General features: G+C 40.7%; 2 protein-coding genes across 3 annotated transcripts; one reads left to right on the top strand and one right to left on the bottom strand.

The window, feature by feature from the left end:
* Nucleotides 1-510: 510 nt before the first annotated feature.
* LOC103539222 (ras-related protein Rab-18-B) lies at nt 511-5756 on the bottom strand. Of its 2 annotated transcripts, none has more exons than XM_030465824.1 (7): nt 5677-5756; nt 5359-5414; nt 5003-5064; nt 3924-3996; nt 2816-2934; nt 2041-2107; nt 511-1342 (listed from the first exon to the last, which is right to left on the bottom strand). In XM_030465824.1, the coding sequence occupies exons 1-7, from the start codon at nt 5691-5693 to the stop codon at nt 1167-1169; spliced, it is 570 nt and encodes a 189-aa protein (XP_030321684.1). In that variant the 5' UTR covers nt 5694-5756; the 3' UTR covers nt 511-1166. The 2 variants fall into 2 exon arrangements, with proteins under 2 accessions (XP_030321684.1, XP_008503934.2); XM_008505712.2 differs by having other exon boundaries at nt 5491-5714.
* DUSP3 (dual specificity phosphatase 3) lies at nt 5718-13702 on the top strand. The gene is made up of 3 exons (XM_008505711.2): nt 5718-5928; nt 8978-9204; nt 11504-13702. The coding sequence occupies exons 1-3, from the start codon at nt 5789-5791 to the stop codon at nt 11707-11709; spliced, it is 573 nt and encodes a 190-aa protein (XP_008503933.2). The 5' UTR covers nt 5718-5788; the 3' UTR covers nt 11710-13702.
* Nucleotides 13703-14191: the final 489 nt, after the last annotated feature.

Here is a 14191-nt window from a genome sequence, read left to right as displayed (position 1 = left end):
CCTCCCGATACGCGCCGGGCGGGCGGCTGCGGACCCCACCTCGTTTGTCGCGCAGCCCCGGGGATTCACCACGGATCCGCAGCGTGGAATGGGGGAGAAAACACGGAATCTGCCTCCTACCGCGGTTTCGCCTCAGACGCGACTTTTTCATGACAACGCGGCCCAGGGGAGTCGGGGGCCCCCGGGCTGGGACTGCCCCTCCTGCTCTGGGGACCAGAGCTCCTGAGTCCCTTTCCTGCTGTCATCATTAGGATCTGACATCCTTAGGTTCACGGAGATGAAGATCCAGAGCCCTCGCTGTCAGCCGGGATGTGCCACGGGAAGACTCGAAGGAGGACACAGAATCATCAGGGTTGGAAAGGACCTCTGAGGTCATCAAATCCAACCCTTGATCCACTCCCCCCGTGGGTCCTGGACCTGGCCTTTTTAAAAAAATTTTTAATTGAGACAACTTTCATTGTTTACAAAAGAAAAAGATAACAAGAAAGAAACAGGAAAATGCCATGAAATGGAAAAACCCACAAATCAGTTTTCTATTTTGTGCAGTTACATATTTAAAATTACCACACTGATTACATCACTGAACACAAACGTGATTCTTTAATATTGTACAATACTTTATTGCATGAGAGTTGGAGAGTTTTTAATGAAAACTGCATTGCAAGGATCTTAGGGATTTAGAAACTTTTTTTGAGGAAAGCATCATGTAGGGAGGTTAAGAAACTCAAACAACATCTCCATATTGGGGTACTGTTCATGTGATTTGCCACGAATGCAGAGTAACTTTCTAATTTTCTTACAAAAAAGAAAAACTTAAAATTTTGAAGGTGAATCTGATGTTTTTCAAGTCTTCTCTTTCCCCTGACAACCCTTTCAAGCAGAAAGTGAATATTCCCAAGATGAAAGCATGCCTATGATTTAATATGAAAAATCTGACAGTTACCAGAGGAATATCTAGAGATCTCAATTGTGCATAAGGAAAGAATAAACTGTATTATTATTAATGAGCAAAAATGTACTTGTCCAACCAGTTTGGGTTTTGGATCTACACAACTGCTGGCAGGTCACACAATACAGTCTAGTGCCTGAAACTCCCCCACCCCCCTGTATTTTTTTTTTTAATTTAAAAAAGTCCACTGGATCTGACAGAACAGCCACCTGTAGTTTTAGGCAAGTGGACAGTATGCACCACAGTAACTTTGACCCTGCTGTGATGAAGATTCCATGAGCTGGATTCCCTGCTTCTCTGCATTTTTATCCCAAAGACCTGGTGTCTGCAGGATCTTTATGACTAGTTCCTCAAAGGCATGTTGCACTCCATCCTGTGTCTTGGCACTGGTCTCTGGTGGAGGGGAAAGAGAAAGAAATATTTTATCTTATTTGCAGAAAGCATTCCACTTGGTAAAAAGTTCTTGTGGGACCAGAGAGAAGATACACATTTTTTAATGAGTGAATGTCCTATACATTCTCCTTTAAAGGCAAATTTAAGTCTAATATGATACAGAAATACACCTCAATCTGAAGCATGTAATTTTTCCACCTAAAAAAAATCCTCAGCTCCATACAAGGCAGAAAAAGAAATTGTTCTCAGTTTCTGGTAGTAAATCTACAAGATAGTTATTTCATAACAAAGCTGGGAAACAAAAAATGCAGGGGGAATTACATGTTTTCCTAAACACATTTGTTCCAGTTCCTTCTGAAAATCTTTCCAAGAAGTTTCACTGAAAAGTGACCTTAAAAAAAAAATTCTTCTGGACTCTGAATTAGGAATTCTGCTAGTTTCAAAAGAATATAAAATCCTTACCTATACAGTATCTAAAGTAAGTTTGTTCAGAGAAAAAATACTTATAATTAAAGTAAAAACAGAACATCTCTTAGAAAACTTAAAACCAACATCCAAGTATATGCAGCCAAAGGGACCCATATTAATTAGGCTCTAAAAAATTTAAACCAAACTGAAATACAATTGTACATTTCATTCATGCTTAGCAATACCAAAATAAACATTAATATTCAAGTTTTTGGCCTGGAGTTACATACCTATAAAAAGCAGTGAACGTTTCCTAGCAAACTGGAGTCCTTCTTTTCTCTGTACTTCACGATCAGGCTGCAGAGATGAGTGAAAAAGAGGACTAAAATAGGTTATACTTCCCACTGTAGGAATTCCCTGGAACCCCCTAACTTAGAATTTCAGTAGGAATTTAATAAAGTATTGATATCTTCTGAGTCAACTAGGAGCAACAGGCCAGAAATGAGGTTTTTAGTAGTAAAATAGCTGGAAAGGAGTACCAAACAATCTGAAAATGGGCAGATTTGGAAGGGTGCAGGAGATCCTAGTTCACAATAGCCACACTGGAAACCTCTTGTAGTAAAGCATAAGTCAAACATTTCACTATGCAAGAGTCATATAAAACACCCCAGAAACGTGCAGCAAGCATTGCAGCTCACACCCACACTGATACAAATTCTATAGCACTCAAGAGGTGAATTATTCTTCCCCACCACCCTTTCCAAAACAGTCAAAAAGGAAGCAGCAGTTGTGCTGTTGCACTGCATTTAACTTTAGTGGTGTATGACAGTTTTGAGGAAGAACCTCTCATTATCTTAAAAGAATCTTCCTCCACAACTGCATCTCCACAAGAGAGTTTCTATTAAAATTTTCAACAAGATGATGCAGAAATTTACCCAACCTATATTCCTCAGAGAGCATTATCACCCCCTCACACACAAGAGGTGTTCCTGTCAGCACTTACCTCACATTTATATTCTATCAGGATTGAGTAACCTGTGTAAGAGGATGTATTTCTAAACTGACCTTATCAGTTTTATTGCCAACTAACATCTTCACAGTCTTGTTTTTGATGGTATACATTTCCAGCTCATTCAGCCAGCTCTCCAGTCCTGTGAAAGTGTCTTTTCTTGTAACATCATACACTGGTAACAGAGGAAAACAAGCTTAAGAGCTGTAGAGTCTTCAACAACATTTACTTCATTATGGCAGAATTTAATCCCTACTAGATAAATACAGCCCCTCTCCCCAAAAAAAGAAGTATTAGGGAATTACAGTAAAATGAAACCATGTCCCTTTTCCAGAGATGGAACACACTGGATGCAGCCATGGCAATCACAAGGTATTTCAAAACACAAACTGTAATATATCGTAGAATCATAGAATCATAGAATTGGCTGGGTTGGAAGGGACCTCAGAGATCATCGAGACCTCAGAGATCAACCTATCTGTGACTGGAAATCAGATTTACCAGTTGAAATCTTTTATATGATACTAGTTCTAAATTCACACAGAATATCTGAAAATAGGTATTTTACCACTTCATTTAATATATAACTACAAGCATGCTCTACTGCTGCTAAAAACACAGATTCTGACTAAAAAGTGACTTTTGTCCACAGGTAACTTCATAATTACATTCATTCAATCACTAAGGTTTAAAAAGCTGCATCGTAATAAGAGTATTTTATACAGCAAGGTTTTCAGCCTTCAAAAACCCTGAGAATAAGAAATTCTTCTTTTCCTGACTGGTGTTGTCACACAGAATGGACTGGCCACCCATTATTTGTGCTGTGCACCTTATGTCATACAGGAATCACATCAACAGTTTTCATTTTAGGAAAAAATGTAAAATCATCAGGGGGGAAGGGAGGCAGGCAGACACATGAGAGCACAAAACCCTTTTTACCTTATTACCAGAACCTCATTAAAGTAATAACTACAAAACTAAACATTAATCCACTTGCAGTGTGATGTCTCTGTGTTTTTGATTTTCAATATTTTGAAGAAACATTCTTTTCTGCCAGTGGTTTTGCATACTCACTGAGCTAATGATGCAGTAATGCACAAACTGTAATTGTTCCTCTCAGACAACACCTTTTGGAATCATATTTTTCTTTTCTAGAAGTCCTACCTAAAACAACCCCTTGAGCTCCTCGGTAATAACTTGGAGTCAGCGTTCTAAAGCGCTCCTGTCCTGCTGTGTCCTACAGAGGGGAAAACAAACAAACAAACAAACAAACAAGACACTACACACACAAAAAATCAAATACATTTGGAACAACAAAAAAAAGGCATTTTAAACTACATAAGATATCTTTAAAAAGTTAAATTTTCCCTGACTACTAAAGGTATGTGGAACCGAAAGACAACAGAATGAGGGAAGTGGTCAGAAAACATTGGCAGCAGCAAAATAAAACAGATAAGGAAGGGGCACAAAAGAGTGGAGAGGACTTGGTTAAAGATTTAACAATAAAGACAGACACCTTTAAGATGAACAGACAACAAGAAAGTCAGTGGGACTTAATCAGTTCAATTTAATGAGGTGAGACACTGCAGGGAAGGAGATCCTAGTGTAGTGTTCAAAAGTCTCCCTTTGCTTTTCCAAAGCAGAAAAGGTGAATTTAGTTAAAAAGAACCACTTGAAGCTTGTGTAAGTGGTTAAGAAATATAAATCAGTAGTTACATTCAATTACTACTGCATTATGTCACACATTCTTATGAATCTTCAAAACAGCTTCCAAGTGTGACATGAAATTCAAAAATCCTCTGACCAAACAATAAGGAGGGAAAAGAACATCACAAATATTATTTTTATCCCCTCACAAATATTTAAATTTATGTACAGATTGCAATAGACAAAGAGGTATGTTATGATTTAGTTTTTCCTTGTTAAAAAAAAATCTAAAACTGGCAATGTGTTAATTCATTCAGGTCACAGAATCATTGATTAGGGTTGGACGGGACCTCAAAGATCATCCAGAAGATCCAACCCCTTTGCATGGACAAGGAACAAAACTAAATACACATCACAAAGTCTCAGCCAGCCATCAGTGAGCTATCAGGATGTGCATCTGTATCACAAGAATACAACTTCAACACGGAGAAGACTCCAGCAAGAAGCGAGGAAAGGAAGAGGGGAAAAACCAAACCAAAACACAACACGAGAAGGAAACTCTTTAAGTGTTCATGTCTGTCCAGAACAAAACCTACCCATATCGCCAGCTGGATTGCATGCCCGTTTACCAGCATTTTCTTCACTTTAAAATCAACACCTAAGGCGTAATAAGGGAAGACTTGCGAGAATCAACTGGGGAATGAATGCTCGGCCTCGCAGCCGGCTCCGTCCCCGCCTCCCCGCAAAATAGAAAAAATACAAAATAGAAAAAGCACACAAAAAAGCCAACCAACAGAAGAAAAACAAACAAACCAAAACAGCCTCTCAACCTCCCCACCGCGTCCCGCGTCCCGCCTCCCGCCCCGCACCATCCCGCCTCCCGCCGCTGCTTCTCGCTAGCGGGGACACCAGGGAAAAACGTTGGGAAAAACGTTGGGAAAAACGTGCTCACCGATGGTGGGTTTCAGGCATGGCTCAAAGGCTCCGTCTGTAAACCTGAGCAGGAGGCTGCGGGGAACAAACCCAGAACTCAGCCCGGGGTCGTGAAAGCCCCGCTCGAACTCAAGGCCCGCCCGGCCCGAACCTGGACTTCCCCACCGCGCTGTCTCCGACCAGAAGCAGCTTCAGGGTGAGGCTTGTAGGGTCCATCCCCCCAAACCGCCCGGGTCTGGAACCGCCTTTGACTGAGGAGCTCGGCAGACCAGCCGGTTCGAGCGGGTCGGACCGGACCGGACCGGCAGAACCTCTCACTGCCCGTCCAGCTGCGAACCTGGGCTCGGCGCGCATCGGGGACGGAAGCAGCTGCCGGGACTCCGCCCCTGAGGCGGTGGGCGGGCCGGACCGGACCCGAGCTTGCTGCGCCAAGGGACCCGCTGGCGGGCATGGATTCGGGCCCGGCCATGTCCGATTATCGGATCTCAGTGGAGGAGCTGAACGACCTTCTGGCTAACGGGAGCGGCTGCTACAGCCTCCCGAGCGCGCACAGCAACGAGGTGGTGCCGCGCATCCACGTGGGGAACGCGTGAGTGCGCAGGACGGGGCCCAGAGGCCCGAGGTTGCCGGGCTGTGAGCGGAGTTCTCGTAGGCACTCGAGCGCAGAGGTTGGGGTGGGTGGAGGGCAAGGACGTGCAGGGGTGTCAGACACCGGGGGTTCCCCCACCTGGAGCGGGGGGATGTCAGGATCAGGGTGGAATCGGTGCGGAGCCTCGCTGGAGCTGTGCAGTCCGAGGGTGCGGAGCTCGGGAAGTGTCAGCAGGGAGGCTCCGAGGCCCGAGCAGCAGGCAGGATGCCAAGGGTTCTGCTTGCTAAATGGAAGGGCACAGCTCCTGAGTGGCATCTGCGAAGATGGTGGCATCTGTCCCCTGTTAAGAGTCACAAATCTTAACTTAAAATACAGCTAAACAAGGTTTAAATTAATGAGGCTGTTTCAGAATGAAACATTCAGCTCAGAATGAACAACAGCTCAGTTGTGTCAGCACTGGTGGGCATTTTTCTCCTGCTGTTTCCTCCTCTTGCTAACAAGTTGTGGTTATCCACATGTAAGAGGACAGACAGAATGCCATGAGGTATAAATACAATATCATCTATGGGAGCCCAATCACAACACCCTTGTAATAACCATGTATCAGATGAGTGGATAATCTCATATGACAATGCCTTATAGTCTCCTGTACCCTTAATTGCTTATGAAAGGTTTTCTAAGACACATATTTTGTGGCTGGTAAAATTGTTGTTTTTTAAAAAGAAACACTTTTTACTAGTTTAAGTCACAGATGAGGAGCTCTTAAATCTTCCATATTGAAAACAGACAAGATTATTTGATTTTTTTTCAGGGTAATGTTAAGGATGGGAGAGATCCAACGACTTTGGAAAGAGAAAAAATGGCATACAAATAATCCTTTTTTTTTTTTTTTTCCCTCCCTACCCATCTGTGTAAGAAAATCATCCATTAAATTTGCAAAAATCAATCACTGGAATGAGTTTGTCTTCAGGGGAGCCAGAATCAACCTCAGTCCCAGGACATGAAGTCCTATTGATCCTGACCACTATCAGAGATATACTTATCTATTAGTTAAGCCATAAACTCACCCCATTAAGCATGGGAACTCACAGCTGAATTAGCAATTTTTTATTTGGCATTCCATGGTAGGATTTAGTCTGGTGTTGCAAGCACAGTTCTCCAGGCTGTGACACTTGAACTCTGGCACAGATGATGTCCTGCCAGATGGAGAATCTGTAAACATTTGTTTTGGTAATGAAGTCTTCACAAATATTTGGCTTATTGCCATAGTTGTTTGGCATAGACAGCAGAAAATGTAGAAGCTTCACTCATGCTTACACTACAATTTAAGGGGTGAACAGTCATTAGGAGAAAAGGAACTCTCTAGATGTCCATGTAGCCTTGAATTACATGAAAATTGTAAGTGAATGAGCTCAAGAGATTCATATAGATAGAAACCAGCTAACTTGGGTATTTATTTTAACTTCTGTTAGAATAACTAAGTGTCCAGCCAAAACCCTTAGATGCATTGCCCTCTCTTAGATATTTGTCAAAAAATATACCATACAAATGCTTATCTGGAGCTCAGCCTAATACTACAACTCCTTGTGCTTGCAGCCTATTACTTGGAGCTGTAGGGAGATTTTCTAAGAGATTGGTTTCCACATTCAGTTAGACACAGAGTGAAAGCTGCCTTCACAAGGAATAAGGGATTTGTGTCTGTTCAGGCTATTCCTTTTCACAAAATGTGCAGGAACTGAGTTATCTTTCAACTAAACCTCTCTGTCATATTCTGCTCATGTTGACCACTGGGCTCAGATTTTATTAAGAGACCAAAAAGGGTGTTAAAACATGGATTAGTTTTTATCTTCCCAGGAAAAGGAAGCAAATATTGGGACTGACACAGGCAAATAATCAGAATGAAAAGAGGTGGGTTTATAACAAAAATGAGTCAATATATGAATATGAATATGAATATTCAGTGGTTATCTCCTCTTACTGGAGATGGCATTCCAGTGCACAAGGAGAGATTACTGCAGGATCAGTTGGAGATGGATTGTGTGCCAGTGCACATACAGCACAAAGCTTTTATTAGAGTTTATGGCATTATTACTGAATCTATTTCATTGTCATCATCAAGCCTGGAAGGAATGATTGTTCACTACTTGTGTGCTCTTTCAGCCACTTAAGCATGGAACCAAGTGGTTTTGCTAAAATTATTTAATAGAATTGAGGAGCTGGGAAGGGCATAGCTGTCCTAAAAGTACTGAATGCTTTCTTTAGGACTTCAGTATCTTAACTATCACTCATCTGGGTTCTTTACCATTCAGGCATTGATTTCAACTCAGATACTACAAATGTTAATAATTGTGATGAAAACACTGAGTGGCAAAGACAATTTGTTTCTATATTGCTGCCCGTCAGGTAGCCTTGCCAGATCTTTTTAAGACTTCAAAGATAGTGAACAGCAGAGAGACAGAGAATGACACCTCATGTGAGTCTTCAGATGAGGCCTTTGGAGAGGCAGGAGCATTTACTCAGCTATTTTCTATCTTCCTGAGGCCAGTGCTGTGTCACAGTTGCTAAAATTGCTCCTGAAATACCTGGACTATCTGCTACAGCAGCAAGGATGGCTTACCTAGAACACTGGTAGCTGACAGTAGAGGCTTTTTATAACTGTGTGGTTTTTTTAATTATGTAGATTATGGTTAGAAGTGACTATCCAAGGATTTCTGTTATCTCCAGTATTTTCTTACTTTAGTCAGAAGCTTATGTTAAGAATGAGTTTCAATTTTATGTCCTAGTAAGATCCAGCAGATTTAGTTTCATGTGCACTCTGCTCAGTTGTCAGCCAAGAAAGCAGCATTCTGTCATGCAGAAGCAATGACCACAGCTCTAAATATTTTGTGAATTTGTAACCTGTAGCTAACTCCCTTCTGGACATAGTATATTTAGCATCCAATAGCAGAAAAATAAAAAATTTGTGATTTCAGTAGTTTCTGGGGACATCATAAATCCCGTGATGATTCACTGAATTCTTATCACGTTCTTGATGGCTTTTATCTTACAGGTTCATAGCCAAGGACATTATGAAGTTGCAGAGCTTGGGTATAACTCATGTTCTGAATGCAGCAGAGGGGAAGTCATTCATGCATGTGAACACCAATGCACAGTTCTATGAAGGCTCAGGCATCAGATACCACGGCATCAAAGCCAACGACACCCAAGAATTTAACCTCAGTCGCTACTTTGAGGAGGCAGCTGATTTTATAGATAAAGCACTTTCCCAGAAGGATGGTAAGGGAAAATGAATGTGGTTTCTGCCATGTTTTCTGTGCACTGTGTGTCTCCTCTTGCAATTTATTTTACTTCTTCAAATGGTTCTTTGCTCAGAATATCAGCTGAAGAACCAAGTAAGGGATTCAGATCGTGACTGTAGATCAAAGACACCAGAACACACACTGAGATCTCTTAATCTGTTGTCTCTACCTGTGGGCCTCCAGTATTTGGCAAAGTCTGTCATTGTAGGGATGACTTTGAAAAGTGAAACAGCTGCTGCATTCTGTAATACTGCCTTTCTGGGAAGATGTGTTCTTACTTTTGCTCGGAAGTGGTAAATCATGTAAAATAAAAATTAAAAAAAAAAAATCAGGATCTAAAAGTTGTTTTAGGACACCAGAAGTGATACAAGTAATGCATTGCTGAAGATTGCTCACAACCTAATGTGATGGGGTTTTTTCCAACTCTATAGTAAGGAGAGAAACTTTGGCTTTACAGTTTTTGTTGCATTAAGCTCTTTTTTGTGATGATGCTCCTTAGGACTGCAGGATGGATGGAGATGCTATTTGTAATGTTGCTATTGGGCACATTTTTCTGCACTGTGTTTCCTCAGAGCAGAAATCCTAGGACAAAGTGCAGTAGGCCAGAAGGTGTTTGTTGTTGAATCAGTATTTCAGCATACCAGCTATTTCTACACATTCTTAATTTCTTTCTTACTTCACAACTGAACGTGAAAAAAAAGCAAATGAGAACTCCCACAGTTCTAAAAGTTCTTCCTCTGAAATGGGCAAAAGGGGTAGCACAGCTGTGACGTGCTTTGGGCAGATGGAAAGAAATTTTTACCTCCAGTTTGGTAGAGAATGAAAAATTCTAGAAATTTAGATGTGATTCTTCCAGTTAGCATTGTGACTCACTGAAGCTGCAGTAGGAAATAAGAGCTTAAAAGTGCCAGTAGTGCCATGACTGTCCCTGCTCAGTTTGATCTAATAGTTACTGAAATTGGAAAGTTGGTTTTTTTTTGACACTGAATTGTAAAGTAAGGACAGTGAAGTGTATAGGGATGCAGTAATATTTTCCTTCAGTTTCATTTTAGCATTGTAACTTTATGAGGTTCTGGAAGGCTCTTAAGACACTCTCATAGAGGAAGGCACTTTTACTTCTGATCATTTGCAGAGAGGAAGCCAATTCTCTTCCACATACATGATCAAAAAAATCTCTATATCTTGCTCCTTTATGGCTATGAGCTCCCAAAACATGTTGAGAATTGCTTTAGCTGATTTAATTTGCTACTAATTACAGATCTGCTTTGAGCTGAGAAGCCTCTGCAGACCAAGGCAAATGTGGCAATGGGCTTTCTGTTGCTGTGGTTCAAAACAGGTTGTGGTTGTGATGAAAATATGTACATGGTTCATCTGTTCTCTTGTCTTGGGAAAAAAATTGCTCTGGAGAATAGCCTGGGGCTATATATCACACAGAGTTTCGAAAGGGGAAAATTTTTGTGTTTGGAAAAGCAGGTCAAAGAAGAAGCAGCTGAGAAGCAATAAAACCCAGTAAGATTTCAAAGGGAACAGTAGCCTGCTTTATTATTGTTGCATACCTACCTACAGGATTAGATCCCTCACCAATTACCATCACTTTCAAAAGGGGATCAGCTTGGGGAAATTAATTTAATTTATTGCCAATAAAATTAAGGAAGGATCATAACAAATAAACCCAAATCTTAGAACACCTTCCGCTCACTCCTCCCTTCTTCCCAGGTTCAACTTCACTCCCAGCTTTCTCTACCACACCCCTTTAGTGTTCTTGTGGACTCATAGATAGCCAGAGAAGTAGCCACATATGATCCAACATGGAGTTAGCATTAGGAATTGGCAGTAATGCATCCAAAAGGCTAGAGAGCTTTGAAGAGATCCAATACATGACAAACAGCATATTCCTCTGACCTTCTGGGTATTTTAAATTTTGCATCGTTCATTTGTGCTTTTGCACTGGTCATCCTTAGGGCTTATTCTAAATTAGAAAATATTAGAGAAGTGTAGCAAATAGACACTCTCTGTAATGTATTAACAAACATTTTAGTTTGAATGTTTGATTTACCACCTTTTTTTTTCTGCATTATCCTTGATGACTTCTTTGTGAAGTACTAACACTGATATCACCTTTCCTTCAGGTTGAGTCTTATTGTAGCACTCAGACCTTACACTTCTCAAGACGATAGAAGATTAACGTTGTTACGCTTTATATCCCAGCTATTTTGTGCTGCTTTTCAAACATATATGCCAGTGTAAATCAAATTATGAGCTGTCTTCCCTTGCAGGACAAGTATTTGTGCACTGCCGTGAGGGTTACAGCCGATCTCCTACCCTGGTCATTGCCTACCTCATGCTGCGCCACAACATGGACGTGAAGTCAGCGCTGAGCACGGTGCGCGAGAAGCGGGAGATCGGCCCCAACGATGGCTTTCTGAGGCAGCTTTGTCAGCTCAATGAGCAGCTCAAGAAGGAGGGCAAACTGAAACCCTAAAACAGAGCACCAGAGTGTTTCTTGAAGTTTCTCAACTCATCAGAGGACGTCGTAGGTGCTTTAGATTCCCAACCCCCAACAACTACGCTAAATCACCTCAGGTGAGGGAGACACCGTTCCTGCTCTTGTCTTGTGAAAGGATTGTTCTCAAATTCTGGGTCTGTCTTTCAAAATGGCACAAAATTGTGTCAGTGTTTGGAGCTGCTGCAATAAACATGTGTTTTTAGAGGGCTAAAGCCAGTGATAATAGTTTTTTACACATGTATTTCAGAGCCCCCTGCCAACTGCAGAATGGTTCCCATTGCCATGGAGTGTGGTACTTGTAAGGCACCACTTTTGGAGGGCCTCAGCACATCTCTCTACTTGCCCTTACCTGAAGTACTGTATTGTATTTAGATGCCTAAAGTTTGAGTGTAGGAACTTCAAGCAATGGAGAAGCAGATATACAAAGGCAAAAATGCACTTGCTCATAAAATGAAGAGAATGCAGTGTTGTGTTCAGTGTGGATTTCTGCAATCCACAGTGTGTGGTAGTGAAGCCATTCAGAGCTCAATCTTGATGCACACTGTCTTTCCAAGAATATTTGTACCTCTTGCTGTTGTGATTGACATGAAATAGTCTGGTATGAAAGGCTCCTATTTTTTGCTTTGAAGTCATGCAAGAAAAAAATGTCAAGAGCAAATGTTGAGGAAAAAACTTGAGCAAAAAAGAAATAATGTCTGCATTTATGAGTGCTTGTACTGTATAGATGGTAAATTCAAAAGCATCAGAACATAACAGCTTCTGAGGCTTGTATTGAATTACAGTGTCTCTCTCCCTTCTTCATTATCACTGTTGATTAACATAACATGGAATGAGCACAATTGCACCTTGCTTCCAGTAGGGCAGCACAGGTGTGCTTACAAAGTAGTTTGCAGAAATACACTCACTTTTTAGATTGCTTGCATGTTATCATTACATAGAAATGAGCATTGTTATGTACCACATGGAATAGGAAACATATGATGTCTTTGTCTCCTTGACATCCAGATGAAAACAGTCATTGCAATGTTGGGAGAGGGAGCTCTGGTTATGGTATGCCTGATTTATGTGTAAATGTGTGCCTGTGAGTTACAGCACTCTTAATGCAAAGGATCTCCCACTGCAAATTCAGAATTGCTGCTTAAACAGAACCCGAAATGTGTGCATTTCTTTTTACCTGTGCTTTAATGTAGTTCTAGACTGAAAATCTTAAAACTATTTAAAACAGAAACACTATTGTATTATAACACCTGTATGTCCAGATCTAGTTTCATATATTCAGTTCAGTAATCAAAAATCTCAAAGGACACAAATTGTTTTACTTCAGTTGTTAGGGTTGTGTGACTGGGGGGAAGAAGAGTTCTATAGAGCTAAAATATTTTAATGAAATTAAACTCCATAGGTGATTGTTCTGGTTGAAGACCAGGCTTATTTCTGTTTTCTTGTACAAGGTGGGAACTGCCAAATCAAGTAGCTTTTTCTCTTCTCTGTCCTTTAAAGGGACAACTGGGGAAAATTCTACATAGTCTTTAGTTCTGTTTTGAATCACTACTAACCAGCAGTGGTCTATTTCATTGGCTAATTACAAACCTGTTTGCTTTATCATACTATATCAGTATTAAGTAATTGCTTCTTCAAAATTCCTAGTTATTAATATCATGCTGTGTAGCTCAGGGAATAGGAGTACTGGTCTTATCTTTTTTACTATACTGGCTTTTTCATACTTCATTCTTATTTATAAATCATCCTGTTTGCTATGGACCTTGACACTTCTTTTCTATCTCATCTCACAGCATGTGTCCCTGCATCACCTATCTGTACAAGAAAAAAAGAATAATTAATGTGCCATGCACTTTGTCTTTGACCTGTTACTTAGAACTCAAAAATTCCAGTCCATTGGAAAGGTAATCTCTTCCATGAATTGTAAGAAGGCTTTTAACTGTTAGAATAAAATCAGAATGGTTTATTAAAACTGAGTCTGTTTGCTTTATGGTGATAGTTTTGTGTCAGTCAGTACCAGAAAATACTGAAAACTCAAGACACACAGGAATTTGTTCTTATATTCAAGATGTTCTTGTCATTCACAGGACACTGCTCACTTCTAGTGGCAACTTCAATGTTTCTCTGGCCCATTTATCTCAGTATACAACAAAACTGATTTAACAAGCATTCTGTATATGAGGGTGAAGATTTTAAAAACTGAGCTCCATGACTGTGTACCCTGTTCTGAGTTAGTGACAGGTGGCTCAGAAATGAAAGCATTTCTAGCTCTGCCTTTTGTTATTATGAAATTACTGCACAGGTACCCTTTGCTGTGAGATGTTCCTTACAACCATGTGAATTGGAATGGCATTTTTAAAACTATTTTTTTGGAAAAACTGCCCTGAATAGCAGTGTGGTATTTTTTGTGTGATAGCACTCTGAAGAAGGGATGGGGGTCTCTGTAAAATATGCATCTATC

This window comes from Calypte anna, chromosome 27, assembly GCF_003957555.1.
Source record: "Calypte anna isolate BGI_N300 chromosome 27, bCalAnn1_v1.p, whole genome shotgun sequence".
Lineage (NCBI taxonomy): Eukaryota > Metazoa > Chordata > Aves > Apodiformes > Trochilidae > Calypte > Calypte anna.
The sequence above is the reverse complement of the archived record's forward strand: the minus strand, read 5'-3'. Positions and strand labels throughout refer to the sequence as shown.